Source organism: Nicotiana tomentosiformis, chromosome 10 (genome assembly GCF_000390325.3).
Source record: "Nicotiana tomentosiformis chromosome 10, ASM39032v3, whole genome shotgun sequence".
Lineage (NCBI taxonomy): Eukaryota > Viridiplantae > Streptophyta > Magnoliopsida > Solanales > Solanaceae > Nicotiana > Nicotiana tomentosiformis.
Window position 1 is genome coordinate 37,382,845 of NC_090821.1, and position 24,923 is coordinate 37,407,767.

At 37.1% G+C, this 24,923-nt stretch overlaps 2 protein-coding genes across 3 annotated transcripts; both read left to right on the forward strand.

Moving 5' to 3' along the window:
• The first annotated feature begins 1,403 nt into the window (after positions 1-1,403).
• Positions 1,404-5,537, forward strand: LOC104112222 (uncharacterized). Of its 2 annotated transcripts, XM_009622083.4 has the most exons (13): positions 1,406-1,902; positions 2,020-2,124; positions 2,826-2,930; positions 3,008-3,094; positions 3,171-3,286; positions 3,372-3,473; positions 3,548-3,661; positions 3,749-3,805; positions 3,883-3,949; positions 4,035-4,088; positions 4,242-4,316; positions 4,978-5,013; positions 5,189-5,536. In XM_009622083.4, exons 1-13 carry the CDS (start codon positions 1,780-1,782, stop codon positions 5,330-5,332), a joined length of 1,185 nt encoding a protein of 394 aa, XP_009620378.1. In that variant the 5' UTR covers positions 1,406-1,779; the 3' UTR covers positions 5,333-5,536. The 2 variants fall into 2 exon arrangements, with proteins under 2 accessions (XP_033516158.1, XP_009620378.1); XM_033660267.2 differs by lacking the exon at positions 4,242-4,316 and having other exon boundaries at positions 1,404-1,902; positions 5,189-5,537.
• Positions 5,538-19,906: 14,369 nt separating this feature from the next.
• LOC138900026 (uncharacterized) lies at positions 19,907-20,825 on the forward strand. The gene is made up of 3 exons (XM_070186726.1): positions 19,907-20,149; positions 20,223-20,497; positions 20,573-20,825. The coding sequence occupies exons 1-3, from the start codon at positions 19,907-19,909 to the stop codon at positions 20,823-20,825; spliced, it is 771 nt and encodes a 256-aa protein (XP_070042827.1).
• Positions 20,826-24,923: the final 4,098 nt, after the last annotated feature.

The following is a 24,923-nucleotide window of genomic DNA, read 5'->3' on the forward strand; positions in this document are numbered from 1 at the left end:
GTCCTTCTTGGTAATAATAATAATAATACTATTAGTAGTTCATTGTGACTTGTGACTAAAAATCTTTTTTGGTAATGATAATATTATTAGTAGTTTTCTCATAAACTCTTTTTACTCTTGCATTCGAATGGTTGTGCACTTGTATTATGCGATATACTAGTTGCTGCAAGTTCCCAAGAATCCTCTCCCCACATCCATGTTCTCCAGCATTGTTGGGTATCGTAGTCTTAATAATATCAATGCCTTTCATGTAAATGTTAAATGGCGATAGCTTCTTTATTAGCTTATTCTTTTTTCTCTAATTTAGTATTCAAAATTGTGAAGAAGAATATTTTGGGAAAGACTCATATTTTGCTTCTATACTTCATTTTCCTTATGCATCAGCAGTTTGAAAGATAATAGGAAAATGTAATTTTTCTGTTCCATTGGGACTAATTTAATTTTCATCCAGCTAATTAATATAAATAATTATTTATTGTTGAAAGAAAGAGTAGAAAATTGAATCTTTGGCCTAGCGATTAAGAAGATGGAGATCTAAGTGTTGATATTCTTTTAGCATAAATATGGATATCCTTTCCAACTTAATTGTACTAGAAGATTCAATAATTTAGTAATTATTGACGTAAATAGTACTTGATTCGCCATCTAAAGAATGTAGGTTTAAGGTTGAACCATTGAAGGCCACCAATGTATAAAATTTTAAATTGAATTCGAATATCAATTTCTTACTTTTAAAAACATATTTTTAAAAACTATACTTAAAGAAAAAGATAATATTTGACTTTTTTTGTCAGCAAAAACTATTTGAGTCAATAAAAATATATAATAATAATAGCAATTATATATTATTAGATATATTTTCTTAAAAATCCTCTGCCTTTAGCATTTAAAATTAGAAGGTGTAACCTTTGAGTGTCTTTATGGTTATATTGATTTTGCTGGCAAGAGTTGAGTTTTATTTTTGAGCTTTGTGCTTTTGTGTCTTGTGTTAAAAGTTTTGATGGGAGCTTGCTATGACATTCTGTCTGTTTTAGAGCTAACTTGTGCAGAGGAGAAGATGTTTTTTAAGTTATATATATTGCTATACCTTTAAATTCAAGAAAGTATGGTTGTATTGTATTGAAAGAGGAGTGAATTTGTAGAATAGGTTGAATGTAAGGGATGAGTCAAATAAGACTCACAGTGGCTTGTTTTCGGGGACATAGAATTGAGGGATTGAAATTAGCCTAGTGCTTCATCTATTGATCAAGTTGCTAACTTGCTATAGTCAAAAGCCAGGCACATGACCATTTTTTTAGTTGCTTGAGGATTGTAAAGTTAAGTGAGGCACATGACCGATTTTCTAGTTGCTTATGGATTTGTAAAGTTACGTGAGTTGAGTGCGGATGCACAAAATGTCTTCTTGACTTTGCAGAACTGAGCATAAGGTTTGGATCTTTGCTGGGGTTTTAAGGTTTCTAGTACTATAAAAATCAATCTAGTGCATGAGGAATTTTTTTGGAGCTAGTAATCCGGACTATTTCCCTCTCGACGATGAAGCTTATCCTCCATCATCTCACTTGAGGTCATATCTAGTATCCCCTGTTATTTTGAGGCCATATTTAGTATTCAGAATTTGCCTCGATTTGCTCGCAACCCCATCGAAATAGTGCTTTACCCCTAGATATCGACGACGGAACGAAGAACAAAACTTTACGATAGCTTTGCCGTAGACGTTCACTTGTATCACATCATCTTCAACCAACCTCCACACGAGATAGTTTCTTTAACTCTTGAAGTATGTTGTGCAGCTCCAATTGCTTAAACCCAGCTGAAACTATGAGGCTTATTGTCTCCATATGTTGCGGTGTCATTTTTGGCTTATTCATTGGAATTTCATTTCCTGCTGGTTCATTAACCAAGGTATGGATAACGTCTTCCTTTTTCATACAATCATATGGTGGTCTTATTCGATTCGTGCAGTTGTTGTAATTTAATATACGTCCAATTAAGTAACTTCTTTCGATTCCAATTTGGCAGCTAAATATTACAACCAGTATGTTTGTGAGCAACTTCCCAATTGCTAGAGACAGAAATAACATTGATTCTTCGATCAAAAATCAGAATGGTACAGATAAAGTGAAGGTATTTTCTTCTTTCTGCAGTTCTTCCAGAAATAACAATTTTATAGACATCAAATGTGAAGACACTTGTGCAAAATTGCCTTCTAAGAATACAAAAGGAACTTATTCTTGCTATTCTCCTTTAAAAGGAGTTTGTGTGCACATTGAGTGACATGGTTTTTCGATAGATCCCTGCTAGAGTTGAATATATGGTCTATCAACTCTATTATTTTCTGGATAACGGAGAAATCCCCGCCGGTAGCACACTGTTTGAAACATGGTGAAAAATGGGCCTACCCGTCTACCTTTCTCAACTTAAATTCCAGACTTTGTTTGTGGCATGGTTCGAACCAATGCATGCACTTAACCCACACATCATGCATTGCTCTGTATCAGCTAGACCAAAGCCCGGGGGGTGGTCATCAACACTATTACTGAAGCTAAACATTCCAAATTCTAGCCTATCCTGCATAGCAACAGTTAACAATGCATCACAATCTTCCAAACTTCTTCCATTTTCAATGTAACTTCTTAAGTTGCACTCTTTGCATCATATTTAAGTTAAATATGCTCACTAAGTGCTGCCTAATCTATCTTCTTCATCTTTATCGTCTTTGCTTCATGTGTGTGAGTACTGTGTTTGATGTTTGAGATTATGCAAGTTAATATCCTAAGATAAAAATCACATTTATTTTGTCTGATGGTCATCCTTATGCTGACCAGATTTGGGTTGAATCAAACCCAAGAGGGGCAGAAAGATTACCTCCAGAGATCATTGCTTCTGAGTCCGACTACTATACCCGGAGATTGTGGGGAAAACCCAATGAGGTAAGTGTTCTGTTACAACTTCTGTATCATGTTTCCTCAACTCTATAGACCTATACTCTTATCATATTTATCTGCAGGACCTACCACCCAGCAAGCCAAAATATCTGGTAACATTTACTGTTGGTATTAATCAGAAGTATAATGTTGATGCTAATGTAAAAAAGGTATATCAGTCTGTTTCCTTTTATAGGTCCCTCCCTCCTCTCAGTTCCCAATTCCTCACTCATTTTTCCTGTGCAGTTCTCAGACGACTCTACAATTCTTCTTTTTCACTATGATGGTAAGACGACTGAATGGGATGAATTCGAGTGGTCAAAACGAGCCATCCATGTGAGTGCTCGGAAACAAACAAAATGGTAAGTAAACCATGTTAGTGACAAGAACTTTACCTGTGATCAACTTTAAACCATGTTAGTGACAAGAAGTTTACCTCTTTATAAGGTGGTATGCAAAAAGGTTTCTGCATCCAGACATTGTCGCCCCATATGACTATATTTTTATCTGGGATGAAGACCTAGGAGTTGAGCATTTTGATGCCAAGGAGTAAGTACTGTCTAATTTCCTGTGTTTAACGACACAATATCTTAGTTTTTCTAAATTCGCCTGTCCAACACCAGGTACATTAGACTTGTCAAGAAGCATGGTTTGGAAATTTCACAGCCAGGTTTAGATCCCAAGAAAGGAACAACATGGCAAATGACAAAGAGAAGAGGTGATGGTGAAATTCACATGTAAGAGCCAGGAATCCCATGATATCATTTATCTATCGAGTCCTGTTTCGCTCTCATCCTTTTAACTGTTTTGTACTTGTTGATCAGGATAGCAGAAGAGAAACCTGGTGTGTGTCCAGACTCCCATTTGCCTCCATGTTCAGCGTATGAATAGTTCTCCTGTTTGCTGTTTTGTTTCACTTCTTACTTTGTCCTTACCACATACTCTTCTCTGTTTTCAGATTCATAGAGATCATGGCTCCTGTCTTTTCCCGAGATGCATGGCGTTGTGTGTGGCATATGATTCAGGTATCTCAGCTTGCATATTAAACGCAGAGAAGGTCATACACTTTGTGCTATGTTGAGATTGACTGTGTTGTTTTGTGACTTGTAGAATGACTTGATCCATGGTTGGGGACTTGACTTTGCACTTCATAAATGTGTTGAGGTAAGTTCAACTCATCGAATGAATTCAGTCTTCTTAGCTACTTTCTTTCACATGTATTCGTCTTGTTAGTACCAAAGTATTCAAGGCACTAAGCATACATATATATATATATATATATATATAATATATATATATCTATATTCTGTTTTGAAGCCTGCTCATGAGAAAATTGGAGTTGTAGATGCTCAATGGATTGTTCATCAAAGTGTCCCTTCCCTTGGAAATCAGGTAACAAGATGAAGTGATTGTAACCAACCTAAGTTGCTTCAACACGACAGTTTAGGTGCCGCCACCCGTGTCGACACGACACTAGTATGTGTGTGGATATGGGATCCGTACCGGATCTGGTCAAACACTTTTGAGGAGTTTGACCACAACGTACGGAAAAATTCGAGACGATATACAATTTGATTCCCGAAATCATAACTAAAATTAGGGTAAATTTGAAGAAAATAACATATTTTATCCAGGAAATCAATCTTTTACTTATCTAACTTAGAATAAAAAAGAACTCAACACTTTACAAGCTACACGTAAGTATTCCACAAAATTTCTCTTAGTTTAGAGATATCTTTAGTTTTTTTATATTTTTTGAATTATTTTTAGCCGGATCCCCGCCCGTATCCATAATAGGATCTGTATCTCGGAATTTTAGAATTTACATTTCGAAGGATCCGATCTCTAGATCCGCACCCGTGTCCGAGCAACTTAGTAACCAATTATATTATACATGTAATATGCTAGTTAGTGTAACTTGATATTGGAAACATAAAGCCATCTTTAGTTTATGCCAAATGGAGTAGATTTATTTGGGTATATAGCATAATTATTATTGGCTTTTACACAAAAGTGACCACTTTTTTTCCTTTCCTCATTCATTTCTATACAGGGGCAATCAAAAGATGGGAAGGCTGCATGGAAAGGGGTAAGTACCTCTCTATGTTACATTTGAACACTTGGGCATATAATCTTTCTATTGACTGTTCATTTATTCCTTTGGAATGTCTCTTTAGCTACTTGTTTTTCATTATTTTCCACTTTAAAACTTGAAGCAGGTGAATTGCTGTGTGATTAATTGAACTTGTGTGTTGTTGTGGCAGGTGAGGGAGAGATGTGAAAATGAATGGGCAATGTTTCAATCAAGGGTAGCAAATGCAGAGAAAGCCTATTTCAAGTCAAAAGGAATTGATCCTTCCAATTTCAAGTCAAAAACCATTGATCCTTCTAATTTCACATCTCATTGAGTTAACTTATAGTCAAGTTGATGGTTATACATACTCTTGGCAATTTTGCCTAGGATTATAGGTGATTCATCTTGTAAAATAAATAGTCAATAGTTCTTAAGATACATCAAAATTTTAAAGTAAAGAATATTATAGAGACTCTTTAATAGAATCGCATACATGATTGCAATGTACTTATAATAAATTAAGTTTGAAAAAACATTGGTCATCCATTATGGTTATATTAAAGCCACTTTAAGTTTAAATAATTCTCTACAAGCATATTACAAAGGAGGTTGGTTTAAAGAGGATAAAGCCGATAAAATGGGATTAAAGTCAACGCCCCATTTTATATAAGCAATCAAAGTAATTTTTGATGATTTATTTCTAATCTCCATCCAAATTTGGGAGGTCTAAAACAACTTTGACATCCTCAACTCCTATCTCACATTCATGGCGTAACTTTTTAATTAAGTATTCTTTTACTAGATAATGCATTTGATGTGGATAGTGGCAAATGTAGAACTTAAAATCATTATTTTTTACTTAAAATTATATTTATGTTAGTCGATCGATGCGTCATTAAATATATTCAGTCATGTGAATCCTCCTCAATGCGTGTGTGTATATAGTAGATATATACTTTTATTGTTGATTTTGTTTTTTCATATAATATGTTTATATTAAATTTGCAATACAAAGAATAATAGATGTATTGATGTGTAGTAACTTAAAATTCCGAATCTGCTTAGGACAAAGGACAAGAACATACAAAAACTTCCTGATTAATCCTTTGTGGATACCGAGGTGGACAAACATAAAAGAGCATGTATTTTTTGATTCATCTGGAGATACAAATCTGCCAAATGACTAACTTTTTTCCCGCTGAAACTGAGCAATTGTGGAAGCTATAGGTGTATCTCCATTTTGTTTCCATCCAAAATGCTTTTTCCATTGTTTTTTTTCGTGTTTCGTGTTCATTAGGTTAGAATTAGATTAAGGTATGAACTCACAAACTTTCATGCCCCAAGAGAGCCAACAGCAATCACGTCTATTTCCATCTTCATTTCCCTTTTTTTTTGGGGGGGGGGGGGGGGGGGGGGGAGTTTGTCAAAAAGTATGAAAAATATTTAAGGAAATAAAAAATCTTGGGAAAAGCCAATTTCGGACTTCCCTCCTTAGCAAAGGTTATATGTTCAAGATTCTTACGCCGGGGATAGACATGCGTGACTGGACATTTTGTTGTATACTTGTATAGAAATTAGTTGAAACTATACAAATCAAGATTTGATTGCTTTTAATCTTAGTTGCCACAAGCTCTGCCATATTTCCAGAAAAGTTCATGAAGTCGTCAAAATGTGTTTGCCCCGTAGGCTGGCCGAATCTAGCCCACTAGTTGAATGTGGTTGGACCAATATTTCTTTAACTCTTAAGACTTGAGCTTTTTAGCTCAGCCTAAGTCAGCTTCTAGCCTCATGGGATTAGCTTAGGCTGCCCCAAGCGACAGAGACAAGATTTTCACGAAAGAGTTTAAAATATTAAAAAGAATACGCGAAGATTATAGGATGATAAACGGGTAGGGTGACTAAGGGAAAGACTAACCTTAACTCGTTTAAATTATATCTTGCTTTGTCATGTCTCGTTTAATATTTCTTCCTATTTTTGCCCTATCCAATCGAGCCCTTTTCTAAAATTTCTTGCGTTTTTTTTTTTCTCACTTTGTAGTGTTCTATTTAATTTTATATATATATATTTTTTTTCAAATTAGTGCCCCGTCAATATATATTATCTTTGAAGATGGCCAACTGTGGGATACAAAGGGATTTTAAATATTGATGGAATTCATACCATCATTTGGGATGTCCAAAGCACTTTGTTGAATCGGAGGGCGCCTTGTATTTAGAATAAGTTTGTGTGCTTCAGGTTCTTTGATAATGTCATGTGAATTTAGTGCACCGATTTTTGCAACAGTTAAGCATAGAAGAAAGAAAAGCAACTACTTGGGCTTACATTTACTAATACTGGGATAGAAATATGGAAAAATTGGAATTTAATAGCTTTTTATCCTATGGATTAAAAGTTGTGGGGAACGAATGAAAAATACTGCATCGAGGAATTGTACTAGCAACGTTTGAGAAATATGAACCCCTTGACCACTGAGCTAAGGTTCTGAGCTATGTCAATATAATTCAATTTATAAAATATAAATATAAAAATCAAAGTTTGTCTTATATATACAATATAATTTTTCGATAAAGGGTTCTGAAGGAGAAAATAGCGTGGCGGGTCCAAAATTATACCATGGATCTCTACCTTCCCGGAGGAGCTTTGCTCTTAAATATTTATGCTGCCAAAGGAAATACCATGTGCACGCAAATACCCAGATAAATTTCTAGAGTTGAGCTCGTCAAAGTCCTTCATGACTCCTAGATTATAAATTATAAAAAGTTAAGAGAACCAAAGGAATCTCTACAGTCTGGTGAGCCAACTTTTACCAAAAAAAATAATAATAAAACCGTTTTCACAAGTTTTGACCATTCCTATCTGAATAAACCCATTAAAGTCATCTTTTCATGCCAAATGTTTCAATCAAAAAATAGAGACCCAGAAGAAAACCCCTTCTGGAATATATAAACTATCATGGCAAAACATGATTGGATCAAGAATTTCAATAAATAAGGAAAAGGAGTTTGGTGGTTCAAATGCCCCCTTACAGCATACTGTCCATAAGATCTGATACCACATTATAAGAATGAAGTAAGAAACTACCAACGAAGCAAACTTAATTATAGACACGAAAGTTTCTCTACAAAAGGGGTGGCGTCACAACCCGTTAGGGATGACTTGCCAAGATGGATTCACAACCCGATAAGGATGGCTTGCCAAATAGGGGCTAGCTTCGACAATCTGTTAGGGATGGCTTGCCAAGCTACACAAACAGTAAATTTGTTTATAGTCACAAAAGTTTTCCTATAAAGGAGCTGGCTTCACGACCCTTCTAACAAATTTGTCCATTCTGCTATATATTCACAGCACAAGCAAAGGATTTTCCCCAAGAACTTTTATTCTTTTTCTGGTACTTATGCCATCAGTATTATATTTTCATGGAATTCAAGTGCAACGAGTTCAAGGATTTTGACAACATTGAACATACTCTTAAATTATTTCTATTATGGTTCAAGGCTAGATGATATTGGATAAAATGTTTCAATGATTCATACAAAGGATTTCAACGATCCATCCTCCTTGGACAAAATGTATTCCGAGAAAATCAATATCCTTTTAGGCAAGAACCATCTTTTTGCCGAAAGCATAATACCATACTGTAGTACCAATGCCTCAAATTGATGTAGCAAATTGATATGTTCCTCCAGTGTACCACTAAATAATAGGATATCATCAATGTAAACCAAAGAGGTATGGAGGATGGCTGAAATACTTTTATCATGGCCTTTTGGAATAAGGAAGGTGCAGTTTTTAATCCAAAGGGCATGGCTTTCCATTGAAAAATGATGATTGGGGATACAAAATTACATTTTGGCTAAGTGGGTGAAAATGGTGAGTTTATTTGGGACATGAAATTTATCATCTTCGAGGAAATGATTAAGAGGTTCATAGTTAATAACTAACCTGAGCTTTCCTCTTATTTTCTCAGCTCTTTTGTTAACATAAAATGCTTCATATGCCCATTGTGAATTTGATGGTTCTATCAAATCAAATTCCAAGAATTCTTCGCATTCCTTTTTTGCAAGCTGAAGATGATCTGGGTTCATTCCTGAATGACCGGCTTTTGTTTGATTGATTTTTTCATTCTTCTTGAAAATGAGCTTGATAAAGAACTCTTCGTTCTTCCATAGCGGGCTATTGCCTTTCTTCATAAAACCTTGTGGGATTCCGCACATGAATGCTCAATGAGATGTTGTTCAATCCCCTTGATTTGGTCGTTGTTCGTGATTTGGAATAGCCTTGGAATATTAGAATAAGGTTAGAACTGCTTCTTAAATGTTATCCCGTTAGCGCTGATCTGGAGTTGATCTTTTAGTTGTCTGAAAATGTCGAACCCAATGATAAGGTCTTTTCCTGGTAGATCAGACCCTATTAGCTTGGTTTTGTATTTCAATCCTAGGAAAAACTCAATTGTAATCGGGTGCTTTGTGATGACAGTGGTAGTCAGGATCCCATTTGATGCAGTATTGAAATCCTTTAAGTGCGATACCCATTGATCTTCAGGGAGAACAACTGGATTCATGAGTAAACAAACCGCTCCAGTGTCAATAAAAGCAATGATGTGAGTTGGTCTATCCCATTTAGATGAATAAACTTTGAGTTCCACCTGAGAAATGACTATGATAGCGTTGATATCCTCTAGGGATTTGGCTACTGGTTCTATAATTTTGTAGTGGTCATCACCGTAATCTTTGTATATATCAAGAGAGAAAAATGTTTCTTCAGTGGGTTTATCATCCATAGAGAATATGGATTCTAGGTCCTCTTCTTCTCCGAGATGTATACTAGTATAATCTTCAATTTTTGCAAGAAGTTTGATAGAACTCCGCAATTGGGGATAATTTCTTGCAAAATGTCCAATCTTCTGGCAAATATAGCATCGATTTTTTTTTTGTGAAAATTTCCTGGCCTCCTTCGTCTGAATTATTTTGTGCGTCTCCTGGACCTTGTTCTCCCATCTGGAATTCTTGGTCATTTGAACCTCTTGAATCTTTTCCGTCACCTACGTATGTGGCAGAACATCCTGATCCGGTGATCAGATCGAATCTGCGACATAGTTTGTCAAGCTCCGGATTATGTTGGATAATTTATTTTAGGGCAGAGCGCTTTCTACAAATATCCTCCAATGCAATGAAAATTTTTTCCCTGATGTAGCTGATTCGTGGGGCTAGTATTGACTGAAAACTTTCTTCAATGATGGTCATGGTTCAGCCTATTAATAATTTGGGGAGAGAGGAGAAAAAGGCTTACTTCAGATTGATGTCTCCACCTATATCAAAGTATATCTTTGCCATTTTTTGAAAATGTTTGTCAATGTCATTTCTCTCAAATGACACACACTTCATCTCGATGCGTTGTCTTCGTATCGTTTATTATCTTTGGCCAGAATCTCAGCAGAAAATTTCATGTAGGATTCTGATCTTGAAGGCAAAATATTAGGAAGTAAGAAAATTATTTTTTCCTTGAATCCAAAGTGAGTTCCACCAATCTCTAAGGATTTCTTAGAATCGTGAAGTGAGTTCTGACATTATGTATACTTTTCTCATTCCACCAAATATTTGGCTAACATCCAAGTATAGAAGTCTTGTATTCTTGAGGCCATTTGGAAGCCTTGACGTCATCCAAGGTAAAAATATAGAAACCAGTTTCAACTATTTTTGATGCCACTGGTTCTTGTCTTCTTACTGGGATCGGTTCATCTTTCATGCTATCTTGATCTTCATTTATCTCAGATATTTCTGGTTTTCTTGGAAGGTTTACAAATATTACGGGATAGTCTTCTATAGAAGAGTTTGGTGTCGAGTCATCGCTTGATTGAGAGCTGTCTTCCGTAGCATCATCATCTGATGAATTTTGAGATTCGGGCCAAGTGGTATCCTATTCTTCTGCCTTATTTCTTGGTTGTGAGACATAAAAGTTTGGAGACATTTGATCATAAATCATCAAATTCTCAGGATTGGCCCTTTTTGAACTTTCTTCCTGATCTCGCCTTTTCTTGGGTTGTTTCTAGGAAGCAAGTGCATCTTTCTTTTCACAAACGTTTTTTGCAATGTCAAATTCATGTTCTTTTGAGGGTTGGGTGAAAGAGATAGGATTATGTGAGGTAGTAGGGAAAGTTAAAAAGGTGTAGTCCAATTTAGGCAGGGTGTATGCTTGTGACGACATAGGGAAGAAGGTTGACTTTTAGAAAACCTGGAGTTTTTTGTAACTCAAAGCGGTCATTTTCAAAAGTTGAATTTGTTCCTTGATGGCAATTGTCTCCTTTTGTTGTTGTTGGAAGAATTGAAAAGGTGAGGTTCCTGGCAGACAACGCTCATATTGTAAGTTTGTCAACCTTTGTTCTAGAGCTTTGATTAGTCCTGCATGTTGAGACGATGTCTGCTCCACCTTTTTCTCAATTGTTTCTACTTTGCTCATCATTTTATTTTGTGTATGGGCCACCTTTCTTATGGTGTTGCCAATATTATTCAGTACTTTCTTTTGACAGATCGCATTTTTTGATTGCCAATTCATTATTGCCTCAATATCACTCTTTGGGGGATTTTTCTCTAGAGGGTAGCATTATTATTTTTTTGGGAATATTTGGAGCATGGCTGATACCCTCTTTTACAAAAGGTTGAAGTGACGGAAAACCTTGGGTATGACTGAAGCTTGAAGGACTTAGCATGAATATTTGTGGATTTGTGGGCTTTGGTGTATTATGAGTTGAGGAGTTTTTAGGTTCGGGTGTTATTTCACTATTTTCCAACTTGGAGCAAATTTTTCTGGTAATTTCGGCCATTTTTGGGATTTGTAACTGACAAAAAAATCATATTTACCTGAACGGCTTAGTAAGCCAATAGAAGGATCTTTATTTTCATATCTAGCTCAAAATTATTTTTCAGTGGTTTTCTCCCTTTTCTAGGTTTTTGGTTTGGTATTATTGAGGTCAAGTTTATTCCAATGATACAGGTAGTGTTCATCATATTCTCCAATCATATCTTCAAAATAGTCTTGAGAGTCGCAACCAAGATCCCATGTGCACTGGGATGTAAAAGGGCATTTGAACCACCAAAATCCTTTTCCTTCTTTGTTGAAATGCTTGATCTAGTCATGTTCTTCCATGATGGTTTGTATATTCCAGGAGGGATTTTCTTCGGGGTCTCTATCTTTGGGTTGAAATATTTGACAGGAAAAGATGGTTTTATTGGGTTTTTTCAGCTGAAAATAATCAAAGCTTATGGAAACGGTTTTATCATTTCTCTTGGCAAAAGTTGACTAATCAGACTGTAGAGATTCCTCTGGTTCTCTTAACTTTTCATAATTTATGATCTAGGAGTCGGGAAGGATTTTAATGAGCTCATTTCTAGAAATTTGTTTGAATATTTGAGTGCACATGGTGTTTCTTTTAGTAGCATCAATATTTAAGGGAAAAATATTTTCTTCTCCGGGAAGGCAGAGATCCATGGCATGATTTTGGACCCGCCACTCCATTTGATGATGAAGAGTGGCTTGGTTCGCATCTTTGGCCTGTAGGGCTCCTTGGATTTGGATTTTGATTTTTAATGCTTTGGTTAAGTATGGATCATAGAGGGACATGTTCAAATTTGGAAAGATAGTTATGAAGACCGTCCCGGCATTTAAGGTAACTTCTGCAATATCCAGATTTGTATGTTAGTACTCATAGTATCTTGTATCCAGAAGAGAAAGGCGAGAAACAACAAGTTGACCTTTTTTTCATGATATGTCAAAGCGATTCGGATAACACCAAAATGGATATGGATAAAATTATGGTTTCTCCATTGTCTGAAAAAATCATCCGGGATTTGAAGGGTTATGAATTGTTCCTCTCTAGTTGCAAGAATAGGATGCTGGTCAAGTTTTGAGGCAGCAACGTCTTTGGGGAAATTTATCAAGATTTGCAAGTTGGACCCGTTGAGTTCCTTGTGTTATTCCAAGTGATGGATATCTCTTCCTCCTACAACATTATACTAGGAAGTCCATGCATACACATGGTAGGAGTAGTTCCGTCCACTCTCCACCAATGTTTAGTGTTTGAAAAGGTTTGTCAAGAAATAGTGATACATGAAGAATGGAGTCATCCAGCTTATTCAGAACACTCGGTTACTTTCATAGAGGGGCTGGATGAGGTCACCTTTCATGCGCTCGAGATCATGTAGACAATGAAAATGGAGAAGAATAAATGGCACCAACACACAATTGTCCTATGGGTCAGGGATGTCGATCAGGGGAATAATGATATACGGGTACAAGCCAAGATCTAGGTTGGGCTCCATATCAGATAAGCTAACTGAACCAATCCAACTGAAGCAGTAGAAGGGTACTACCGGTTTAAGATACCAGCCTACAATCGGAGGAGTCTATAACAATGCCCATATGATAAAAGGTTTCGTCCTAGAGCATATTCTGAGTTCGGTACAGAGATCAGTGCAAGAAGAGGAAATCATCAATGGAATCAGAAGGTTATTTATGGCGATGATCAAGGAGTATTGCGGTAAAGATTACATCAAGACAATGACCACTAGGGACGCTGAATCAGGAGAGACTTTGCAGAATTGGACAACCAATCCATCTTTGGTTCGCCAAGAGTCTTGATAGTGTGGAATTGCAGCAATATTTGAGATTTACATGTACAATTGAGACATGAATCATGCCAATGCCTTTTTTGTTAAACCGCTTCTTTGAACTCTGAGACGTTCTTTTCAATGAAATAAAATTTTATTTTTCCTAAAGTATTGCGCAGACTTATCTTTATTTTCATTTATACTCGTCTTTTCTTTTCAGTGATCAAATTAATAAAAACCAGCATTCCAGGATTATGACATGTAATGAAACCTTTGAACAAAGCGTTAACAACGAGCCGAAATACAAGGAATATGATGAAAGTATGATGTCCGAGAATCTACTGTATGAAATTGAATAGTTACAAAGTCAACACATGCCTAACCTCGGGGAGACTATGGTGATCAATATGGGGAATGAAGAAGTAAAGGAAACTTGAATCATCATCCACCTGGAAGCAGGACAAAAGAGGGAATTGGTGGAGCTACTTCAGTGGTACATTGATGTGTTTGCTTTGTCATATAATGACATGCCTAGGTTGAGTACCGATATTGTCTCATATCAATTGCCCACCGATCCTGCCAAACCACCAGTCAAGCAGAAACCCAAAATATTCAAGCCTGATTTGAGTCTGAGAAGTAAAGAAGAAGTCACCAAGCAAATAGAGGCGAATGTGGTATGAGTCACGAACTATCCCACCTGGTTAGTTATCATAGTACCGGTGACTAAAGAGGACGGTAAGATTAGGATATGTGCGGATAATCGATATCTCAATAAAGCCAATCCCGAGGATGACTTTCCTCTGCCAAATATTCACATTCTTATTGGCAACTATGCAAAATAGGATTTACAATCATTCGTGAATTGTTTCGTCGGATATCACCAGATCCTGATGCCCGAAGAAGATGTAGAGAAGACAACATTCACCATACAATGGGGAGTCTACTATTACAGGGTCATGCCATTTGGCCTCAAGAATGCCGGTGCCACCTACATGAGAGTTGTTACCACACTTTTTTATGACATGATGCACAAGAAAATTGAAGTATATGTGGATGACATCATAATGAAGTCGTGCGAGAGTATTATCATTTAAGTGACCTACAAAAATTCTTCGAAAAGTTGTGAAGAAAAAATTTGAAGTTGAACCCTGCAAAGTGTGCATTCGGGGTCCCCCCGAAAACTGTTGTGTTTCATCGTCAGCATGAAAGGGATAGAGTTAGACCCCTCAAAGATCAAGGCTATTCAAGACTTGCCTCTTCCTAAAATCAAGAAGGATGTAATGAGCTTCCTCGGGAGATTGAATTACATCAGGCGGTTCATAGCCCAATCAAAAGTAATCTGCGAGCTATTTTTCAAGCTATTAAAGAAAGATGCTGCCACAAAATGGCCGGAGGAATGCCAAAAAGATTTCAACAGAATCAAGGAATACTTGTCTAGCCGGCCAGTGTTGGTTCCTCCCAAACTAGGAAAGTCGTTGTTACTATATCTCTCTGTCTTTGATAATGCATTTGGATACGTGTTGAGGCAGCACGACGAGACTAGAAAGAAGGAGTAGGTCATTTACTACCTGAGCAATAAATTCACACGGTATGAAGCCATATATACCTTGTTGGAACGGACGTGCGGTGCTTTAACTTGGATCTCCCCGAAGTTGAGGCACTACCTATCAGCATATACCACGTATCTGATATCCAGACATTACCCGCTCAAGCACATCTTCTAGAAGACAATGCCAACTAGAAAGCTAATAAAGTGGCATATCATTCTCAGTGAATTCGACATCATGTATGTGATGCAAAAGGCCATTACAGAACAAGCTTTGGCTGATCTCCAGTAGACAAGGAATATGAGCCACTTACGACATACTTCACAGATGAAAAGGTATTATTCGCAGGCGAAGGTATTTCGGAGTCTTACCCGTGGTAGAGGATGTTCTTCAATGGAGCTGCGAACTTCAAGGGAGTAGGGATCGGGGCAGTTTTAGTCTCTAAATCAGGACAAGATTATCTGATTTCACCAAGATAAGGTTCCCGCGCACGAATAATATGGCAAAATATGAAGCATGCATCCTAGGATCAGGATGGCATTCGATATGAACATTAAAGAACTATTTGTCATAGAAGATTCTGATTTTCTTATCCACCAAGTCCAAGAAAAATGGACTACCACAAACGTCAAGATTCATTCATACTTGCATTGTGTGAAGGAATTGTGTAAGAAATTCACCAAGATCGATTTCAGGCATATTCCTAGAATCCATAATGAATTCACAGATTTTCTTGCAACATTGTTGTCACATCTCTTTTTTCACCTTAACCCTCTTTAAAAGAGATAGGTGATTTTTAAAGCTCTAAAGGGTTTTCATATTGAAAGTGACAAAAGATTGTTTAAAAAGGATTTTCTCAGATTCGTCACTTGACATGAATTTCGGTATTCCAAGTCACCGTTTAAAAAGATAATTGTCCCTTAAAAAATTTTTTTACTCTAAAACATAGTTTGCACCATAAATCCAAGCAAGGGGGTTCATTTGACTTCTGAAGAAGGTTTTAGGAACTCTCCATGTCCCGTAACTAGTATGGTTCCTCAACCACAAAAACCTCTAAATGACCTGAATCCCTTACACTCACTTGTTGCATTGTGTTTCCATTCTGACAATTGTTGAGCCTTTGTATTTTCTCAAAATTCAAGAATAACTTGATCACCTAAACTTCAGTTATCACCACATTGCTCCTTCTGAATCATGTCACTTGAGATGTGCTTGACCGAACTTCGCTTTGTGCAATTAAAAAGCTGGTAGTAGACTTTGAAGTCCTTTCTTGCTTGTTTAACAAAGACTAACTTGAAGGAGACTCAGAAAAATAGAACCAAAAGAACAAAGCGAAGTGACTTTGAGAATTAGGAATAAAAAAGGAAAAGTTTGAAAAAAGATGACTATTTGAAGAAGAGTGGAAAAGAGACTTATCTGAGTGAAGCAGGTAGCTCCAGTAATTATGACATGCATTTTGGATTGATAAGTCGAATCTCTCCAACCAATCACGCCTTCAGTTTACGTCATTCCTTCACACTATGAAACCGGCCTTCAATGATTCAACTCCTCTATACAACTCACAATTCTCGTTTGACTTGTAGTGCCCCGAAGGGTTTTTACCATCAAGCCTCTCTTATTTCTTTATCTCTCACTCATCGTCGTCTTATGGTGCCCGTGAGAATTTTCACTAATAAGACTCTCATTTTATTTATTTTTCCTGGCGCCCATAGACAAAGTGCTAGCCATGATCCTCTATCTCACGCTTGATTTGGCATCCTCAAAGATTGATCGAAAGGTCTTTCTTTGGACCGTAATATAGGCTTTTGGTCAAGGTTAGAAAGAAAGGGTGGCATAAAGGCTCAAAATAATTTAAGATGAAAGGGTTTAAAATTATAACTTTTGGAATCAGATCTTATAGCAAAACTAAAACATCCGCTCCAGTTTCTTTGAGTATGGGGAATTTTTTAGATTTTTATTTTGTTGGAACCGAATCATAAAGTAAGGCTGCTTACCTATCCTTTAAAGAAATCAGGTCGAACATAGTTCAAACTACAATTTATTTTTTTTCTTTATTCTCTTTTCTCTCTTTCTTTTTTTCTTTCTTTTTTCTTTTTTTTTTTTGCTTTTTCTTCTCTCTCTTTTTTTTTGTACTTTTTTTAATTTTTCTTTTCTAACCTTATTTCCGATTGCAAAAGAGGGGTAACAAAGGATAAAAATATTATGATATAAAAAGGAAGGCAGAATAAGTCCGCGTGTAACCCTAGCAAATTGTGACGACACTCTGTCAAAGCTCGAGCACCTCTTTCATGGCGTCTCCGACCACTGTTCAGCCTCCTTTTGAGGATGGTCAGTCATCCCTACCATCCCCCAGGCTAAAACAACCTCTACAAACCCTAGTCAACCGATAAACTACGCACAATTATTACAACCTAGTTCATTGAATACTCCCATGCAAAATCTACCCGTTGTTCCTATCAAAACTGTTGAATATCTCCATGGTGAGCCTGTGATTAGATAGAAGAAGGCAGAAGTGATGCAATTCATCGTTCAACAAAAGTTAACATTGGCAGTCCTTGGAAAATTTTCATACGGCACGCCAGTGATTCAAGAGTTACGTAACGCAATCCTAATCCAGTATAAATTGAAAGGGGCGTGTTCATTAGGTCTCATTGAGGATAATCATGTGTTAATTAGAATATCTTTGCTTGAAGATTATGTACACTTGCTATCAAAACCTGCTTTCTATTTGAAAGTCCAAAGTGAGATGTGGCAGATGCGATGCACAAAGTGGAACCCTTAGTGGAATCCTGATGAAGAAATACCTATTGCAATAGCGTGGATAAGCTTTCCTGAGCTGCCTCCAAATTTCATTGGTAGGGAGTTTGTGTTTTCTTTGGAAAAAAGCAGTAGGTAATCCACTTAATGTATGCTTGGCAACTCAAAATGGCACACGACCTAGTTGTGCTACGGTTAAGGTGAAGGTAAATTTACTTGCAAAATTCTCTCAAAGAATTAAGATTGTATAAGAGGAAGATGAAACTAGACCGGAGGAATCTAAGTGGATTAAAATTAAATAAGATTACTTGCCAAAATACTGTAAGGCCTGCAAGAAACAAGGGCATAATAAAGTTGAGTATTGTATTGTTCATCTAGAATTACACAAGAGATATGATGAGGCTACTGTTGATCAAAATAATGGTAAGGAGATCGTAGGTACTGCAGCTGCCTCAACCAAGGTTCTTGCAAGTGATAAAGTTCTGGGAAAACCTATTGTAAATCATGCTAAATGCGAGTGGATGCAAGCAAGAAGGAATAAATATCAACGAGACAATACATGCCATATCATTGAGAATACTAATGAGAAGGAAGCTCATAATGGGAAGAGAAAGAACAAAATTTAAGTAGTAGCTACAATCAATCATTCGTGCCATGAGGTTCTTTCTCAAACTTATGTGGATTCTGGTCAAAAGGAGGAGAATATTGAAGTTAATTCTGGAAAATCACTATGGAGTAATGAAGTTGATAATATGGAAGCTAAAACACATAAAACAATGAATACAGGAAGCAAATAAAAAGAAGGCGACACTGACAAGCAAAAGCAAATAGGAGACTTGATTGAAACAGATGTTGCAGTAAACCTTAGGAATCAAAAACCTAGTGTTGATGATAAATTGAACTGTAGTTTACAAAAATTAATTACACCAGCTGGGGGTGATAGAGGAGCAACAAAAGAAGTCAGTAATCAAGGAGGATCATCTACTGCAGCATCAGCTAAGAAGCAATCCAATGGAACAGTAAATACTAGAAGTGTTGAGGTAGTTTTGATCAATGTTGATGATGGTTCGGTGGAGGTTTCAGGGAATATTCAAGCTAGGACTTTTAATGTGGATGGTTTGGAGAATACAGTTGGGTCAAAACTTCACACAGCTGGTGGTAAGGCTGGTGAGTTCAATGGAACGGTAATTCCTGGGAATCCTGCCACAGAGAACCCTAGCTTAGATTCTGTCTATGAGCTTCGATTTAGAGCTATACAAGAGTCTTTAGTTGTTAAAGGTAATGGTGCTGAGGTATTTAAGGATTCATCTATGAAGCATGAGCAGCTGGAGCAGGCTATAGTACCCAGGGAATCAGGTGCAATTGAAACTCTGCCCATGCCATGTGCTTCAGGTACTGGTTATCCAATGCAAATTCAGATCAATGCAGCATTGAAATATCTGAATCAGGTGCTCCATGATATCATTACACACAAGGTACTGCCTGAGGATAGTCATAATGCATTAGTGGATCAACAACAGTTAGAAGATGAAGGTGATGATGAGCCTACTGTTGGAAATCTTAAAGGGGTAGCAAGGGAAGGAGATTTGTCACCTAGGATTTCATCTAGAAGTGGAAAGAAAGGAAAGAAGCAAACACAAGCTAAGGAGCGACTTCAACCTACAAGAATATTGCCCAAGGGGGCAGCCTGAACAACAAGATGATGATTAAAACATTAATATGGAACATAAGGTCTGTTAAGACACAATAGACCTTTCAGAGAGTTATCAACATGCAGAGGGAACATAGTTTTTTCATTGTCGCACTTATAGAGCCATTTCAAAAGGAGAGATTTATTCAGAATTACAGAAAGAGGCTAGGTATGGAAGCTGCAAATATCAAATATTAATGGAAAGATATGATTATTCTTTTATGTTGTTGTGGAATGGGATTTGTTGATTGATATTGAGTAGCAGTTAATCATCAAGGTGTACCATCAAGACATTGGTAAGCACATTATGATGACCTTTGTATATGCAAAGTGCTCATCACTGGAAAGATTAGAATTGTGGGATAATCTATACTACCTTGCTAGGGATATGGAGTTACCTTGGGTGGTAGGAGGGGATTTTAATGTGACTCTTAGTAAAGAGGAGAAGATAGGAAGATTGCCAGCGTACCCCCCAGAGTCTGAAGATTTTGCCTTTTGTGTTAACTCTTGTGAACACTTTGATCTTAGATACAAAAGGCAGCCCCTTTACTTGGTGGAATGGGAGACCTAATGCAGAATGTATTTTCAAATGTTTGGACAGAATTTTTGTGAATTTGCCTTTCCAGGCCCTATTTGCCAATATAGAAGTGAAGCATCTCATAAGAACAGGCTCAGATCATGCTCAACTTTTGATGAGTTATGGTGATCAGGCTTTACAATTTATTATACCATTCAAGTTCTTGAACTTCTGGACCAAACATGAATCTTTTACGGAGGTGATTATACATAATTGGATGGCTGACTTCACTGGAGATACTTTCTTAATACTCAAGAAGAAGCTAAAGAGGGTTAAGATTGCTCTCTCTAAATATAGCAAGCTCACTTATGGGGATATTTTCAAGTAATTAGCTATTAGAGAATATGTGGTTAGAGTGAAGGAAATGTTGTTTGAAGAATAGCGAACATTGGAGAATAGAATAATACTTCAACAAGCTCAAGCTGAATTAAAGAAGTACTTGAGCATTGAGGAGCAGTATTGGAAACAAAAAGCAGGAATGACATGGTTTGCAGAAGGGGACAGAAATACCAGATTTTTCCACAATCATGTCAATGGTAAAAGGCAAAAACTCCAGTTGAAGAGAATTCAGAATAATGATGGTGCATGGATTGATTCACAAGTTTTGATGTCTGATGCTGCAGTTGAAATTTTCCAGAAGCACTTCACATAAGAAGATGACCCTACAAGCTATGAACTCCTAAACAATGTGCCTACAATGGTATCTAGTGAGCAGAATTTAGAACTTTGTATAAGTCCTACAAGAGAGGAGGTGAAGGCAGCAGTGTTTGCATTGAGTGGTGAGAGTACAAGTGGTCCAGATAGCTTCACTAGTATTTTCTTTCAAGTATGCTGGGATATAGTAGGGGAAGACATACACAATATGCTGAAACTGGTTTATATAGGATGTTCTTTACCTAAGTCTATAACTCACACAAACCTTGTGTTGCTACCAAAAAGGCCAATGGTCCAAACATTCTCTGAACTCAGAACTATATGTTTGAGCAATTTCATAAGCAAAGTAATCTCGAGAGTTGTTCATGATAGGCTGGAGAAGATACTACCTACTTTTATCTCTTCCAATCAATCAGGCTTTGTCAAGGGGAGAAGTATATTTGAAAACATTTTGTTAACTCAAGAGATTGTTAGTGACAAAAGATTAAGGAGAAAACCTACCAATGTAGTCATCAAACTTTATATGGCAAAGGCATATGATAGGGTGTCGTGAAAGTACTTGATGCATGCGTTAAGGAAAATGGGGTTTCCAGAATGCTTCATCAACATGGTGTGGAATCTACTTGCCAACAGCTGGTACTCAGTTCTGATTAATGGTCAAGCTTCAGACTTTTTTCACTCCACAAAAGGTGTCAAGCAAGGAGATCCTCTGTCTCCAGCATTGTTTATACTTTCAGTAGAAGTATTGTCTGGGGTCTTTGAATAAGCTATTTGAAGACAAGAGGTTTAAAGGCTTTGGCATGCCTAAGTGGACTGATACATCAAATCACTTAGCCTATGTTTATGACACTATAATCTTTGCTTCTGCTGATTCATACTCTTTAGAAAATATTATAGAAGTTTTGTCCAAGTATGAGCACACTTCCGGCCAAATGATCAACAAGGCAAAGAGTTCCTTTTATATGCATTATAATGTGGTTGGAACATTGTTAAATTCTATGGGGGCTATTACTGGATTCACAAGGGGTGAGTTTCCATTGACCTATCTTGGATGTCAAATATTCTACACAAGAAGAAGGAAGGATTACTACAGTGATCTGATAAAGAAGGTAAAGGCAGAGCTACATTCTTGGAAAGGGAAACTACTGTCATATGGGGGAAAAGCTACTTTGATATCTAGTGTCCTACAAAGCATGCCTACACATATCCTATATGTACTTGATCCACCTGATAATGTACTTGAACATCTACATAAAACCTTTGCCAGGTTTTTCCGGAATAACAAGGAGGAAGGAAGAAGTAGACATTGGACAAAATGGCAAAATCTTTGCCTACCTAAGGAGGAAGGATGAGTAGATTTTAGATCACTGTTTGATGTCTCCAAAGCATTATTTTCCAAGCTATGGTGGATGTTTAGGACCTCAAAGTCCTTATGGTCTAATTTTATGTGGAATAAATACTGTAAGAAAGAGATGCAAATAGTTATTTAATTTGGAATGGGGTCTCATGTATGGAGGAAAATGTTGGAGGCTAGGGAAGAGGTTGAGCATAAAATATCATGGGAAATGAATAGGGGATCAACTAATGTTTGGCATGAGAATTGGACTGTATTAGGAGCTTAATATCATGTTGTTCCTCCAGACTTTCCAATCAATGAAGAACTACATGAAGTAGCTGACTTGAGAGCTGATGATGGATCGAATGAGAAACTCCTGGAGCAATCCTTCCCAAGGGATATTGCTGATCCTATTAGACTGGAAGCAAAATTTGACAATACAAATGAATAATGGGATACTCCAAGATGGATGCCTACTCCTTTAGGTAAATTTTCAGTTAGTAGTGCTTGGAGAATTCTAAGACATAGGGAACCACCTAATTCTGAGTTTAACAAGCTGTGGACTAAAGGTTTATCTTTCAAGATCTCCTTCTTCTTATGAAGACTATGGAAAGGTAAGATCCCTACTGATTATTTGTGGAAGAGAAGTGGTTACATGGTGGTATCAAAGTGCTGGTGTTGTTTACAACTAAAATAAGATTCATTTCAACACTTGTTCTTAACAAGTGATACTGCAATTAAGGTGTGGAAGACTTTCCTTCAGGCAGCAGGATTGGTAGTGAATTTGGTGCAGGTTCATCAAGTAATAAGAGCATAGTAGAATACACCATGCTGCCCCAAACTTAAGCCATTGTTTCAAGCAGCTCCAGCAATCATTATATGGGAAATTTGGAAGAGGAGAAATACTATGAAGTATGGAGGTTCAGTGTCTTGCAATAGGTTAATTCACGAGGTGAACAAGACACTACATTATCTAGCAAGAGTGAGATATCCATGGCTCCCAAACATTCCTCTCTTATGGCCAGATATGATCAGATCTTTTGAAGGCTACAAGCCATATATTGTAACGAAGAGAGTAACAAGGCAACTTCCTTATGAAGGGTGGTTCAAATGTAACACTGATGGTGCATCTAGAGGCAATCCTTGACCTAGTTCCTATGGCTTTTGTGTGAGAGATTGTGCTGGTAATGTGGTATATGCCAAGGCTGAGGTGATAGGGAAACAACAAATATAGTGGCAAAAGTTAAGGCAATATTAGAAGGGCTGGTATATTGTGTGGAAAGGCAGCTGCATCCTCTTATTATGGAGACTGATTTTTTGGTGATGAGGAAGATTATTGATGGGGAATGGGAATCTCCTTGGTGTTTAGGGCCGTAAGTAAGGAAGATAATGGAGATCAAGAGCAACTACAATGTACCCTTTCAGCATGTGCTAAGGGAGGGCAATGAAGTTGCTGATTTTTTAGCTAACCTGGTTTTTTCTTTTGCAGGTACAGTCACATATCACTCTTTTCAGGATCTACCTATTGAAGCAAAAACACTGGTGAACATGGAAAAAGCTCAAATCCCTAACCTTAGGGTCAAGATTGCCAAAAGAAAAGCACCAGACTGATGAAGGAGTCCCTGAGTTCACTGCTTGTTCTTGTCATTGCACTTTCTTCTTCTCTTATCTGTATAGTATGCAACGACTTTCCAGTGGTATTAGCATGGCAACATGCTTAGTCTGGAGGTAGTTTTACACTGTGTAGAATCATTAGGGACAACATGCAAGTCAGTAGATCAAATGCAAACTTACAAGATGATACCTCCTTTCTTATTAGGACGTTGTACTGTCTATTATATGATGATACTACTGCACGAAGGACAGTCATTACTACACATTCAGTGTATGATCATATACTGTGTGGATGTAGATTGGACAATGGCATTTATGCTAAGTCACAAGAACTACTACTGCATATTGTTATAGACATCATAGGGGGTATATTGTTCCATCATTTTCTAGTGGTACGAGTGTGGTTTCATACTCATTCTGGAGATGAGAAGGCAGTATATACCCCTATAGTATTAAGCTGGTAGTTGGTGTGTTATACTTCTGTATGTACAGGTTTGAGAGACTGGCCTGCAAGTGTCATGTCTGAGTTTAAACAGGGTGTATTTGCTGTGAAATGGAGATCAAGATAGAAGAGAACAAGCTGGACATACTGATTTGGCAGTTTCGGATTGCTTCTATACATTGGTGTATTTATCTGGAATTCATATTAGCCTTTTCCATTGGATTGTTCAATGGAATGCATACCCTGGAGCCTGGTAAGAGCTTTAGAGGTGCTACTTGGTATTTTCCCTTGGCTATTGGATTCACTTACACTACTTGGAGATAGATGCATACATCTTGCTACTTTGTATTAACTATTAGTAGTTTACATTTTTGCATTGGCTTAGACATTTTGTAAAGTTTGTACCCATTTTGGCTTTATATTTATATATTAGCCACTAGGCAGCTAGCCTAGTGGTATATTTTCTTAAAAAAGGATAAAAGTATTTGGGTAGCAGAACAAAATGCCTTCGTCATTCCAACTTTGAACATGCCAAGTACAAAATATGCAATTAAAGATAAGCAAAGAACCATACACAATATCTTGGCATAAACACAAACAAAAAGTGCCAATGGGCAATACCTTTATCCCAAGGAATGACCCTTGCTAGCTCGAAGCAGACTTGACTCAACCTTATCTTAATATGGAGGGATGCATTTCAACAC

What these genes read in the sequence shown, in the direction of transcription:
- LOC104112222 (XM_009622083.4), top strand. Translation starts at nt 1,780, where the DNA reads ATGTTGTGCAGCTCCAATTGCTTAAACCCAGCTGAAACTATGAGGCTT. An exon ending in CTGCTGGTTCATTAACCAAG is followed by an intron (nt 1,903 to 2,019) that starts GTATGGATAACG and finishes CCAATTTGGCAG; the next exon opens with CTAAATATTACAACCAGTAT. An exon ending in ATGGTACAGATAAAGTGAAG is followed by an intron (nt 2,125 to 2,825) that starts GTATTTTCTTCT and finishes TATGCTGACCAG; the next exon opens with ATTTGGGTTGAATCAAACCC.
- LOC138900026 (XM_070186726.1), top strand. Translation starts at nt 19,907, where the DNA reads ATGACCTTTGTATATGCAAAGTGCTCATCACTGGAAAGATTAGAATTG. An exon ending in AAAGGCAGCCCCTTTACTTG is followed by an intron (nt 20,150 to 20,222) that starts GTGGAATGGGAG and finishes TTGCCTTTCCAG; the next exon opens with GCCCTATTTGCCAATATAGA. An exon ending in ACTTATGGGGATATTTTCAA is followed by an intron (nt 20,498 to 20,572) that starts GTAATTAGCTAT and finishes ATTGGAGAATAG; the next exon opens with AATAATACTTCAACAAGCTC.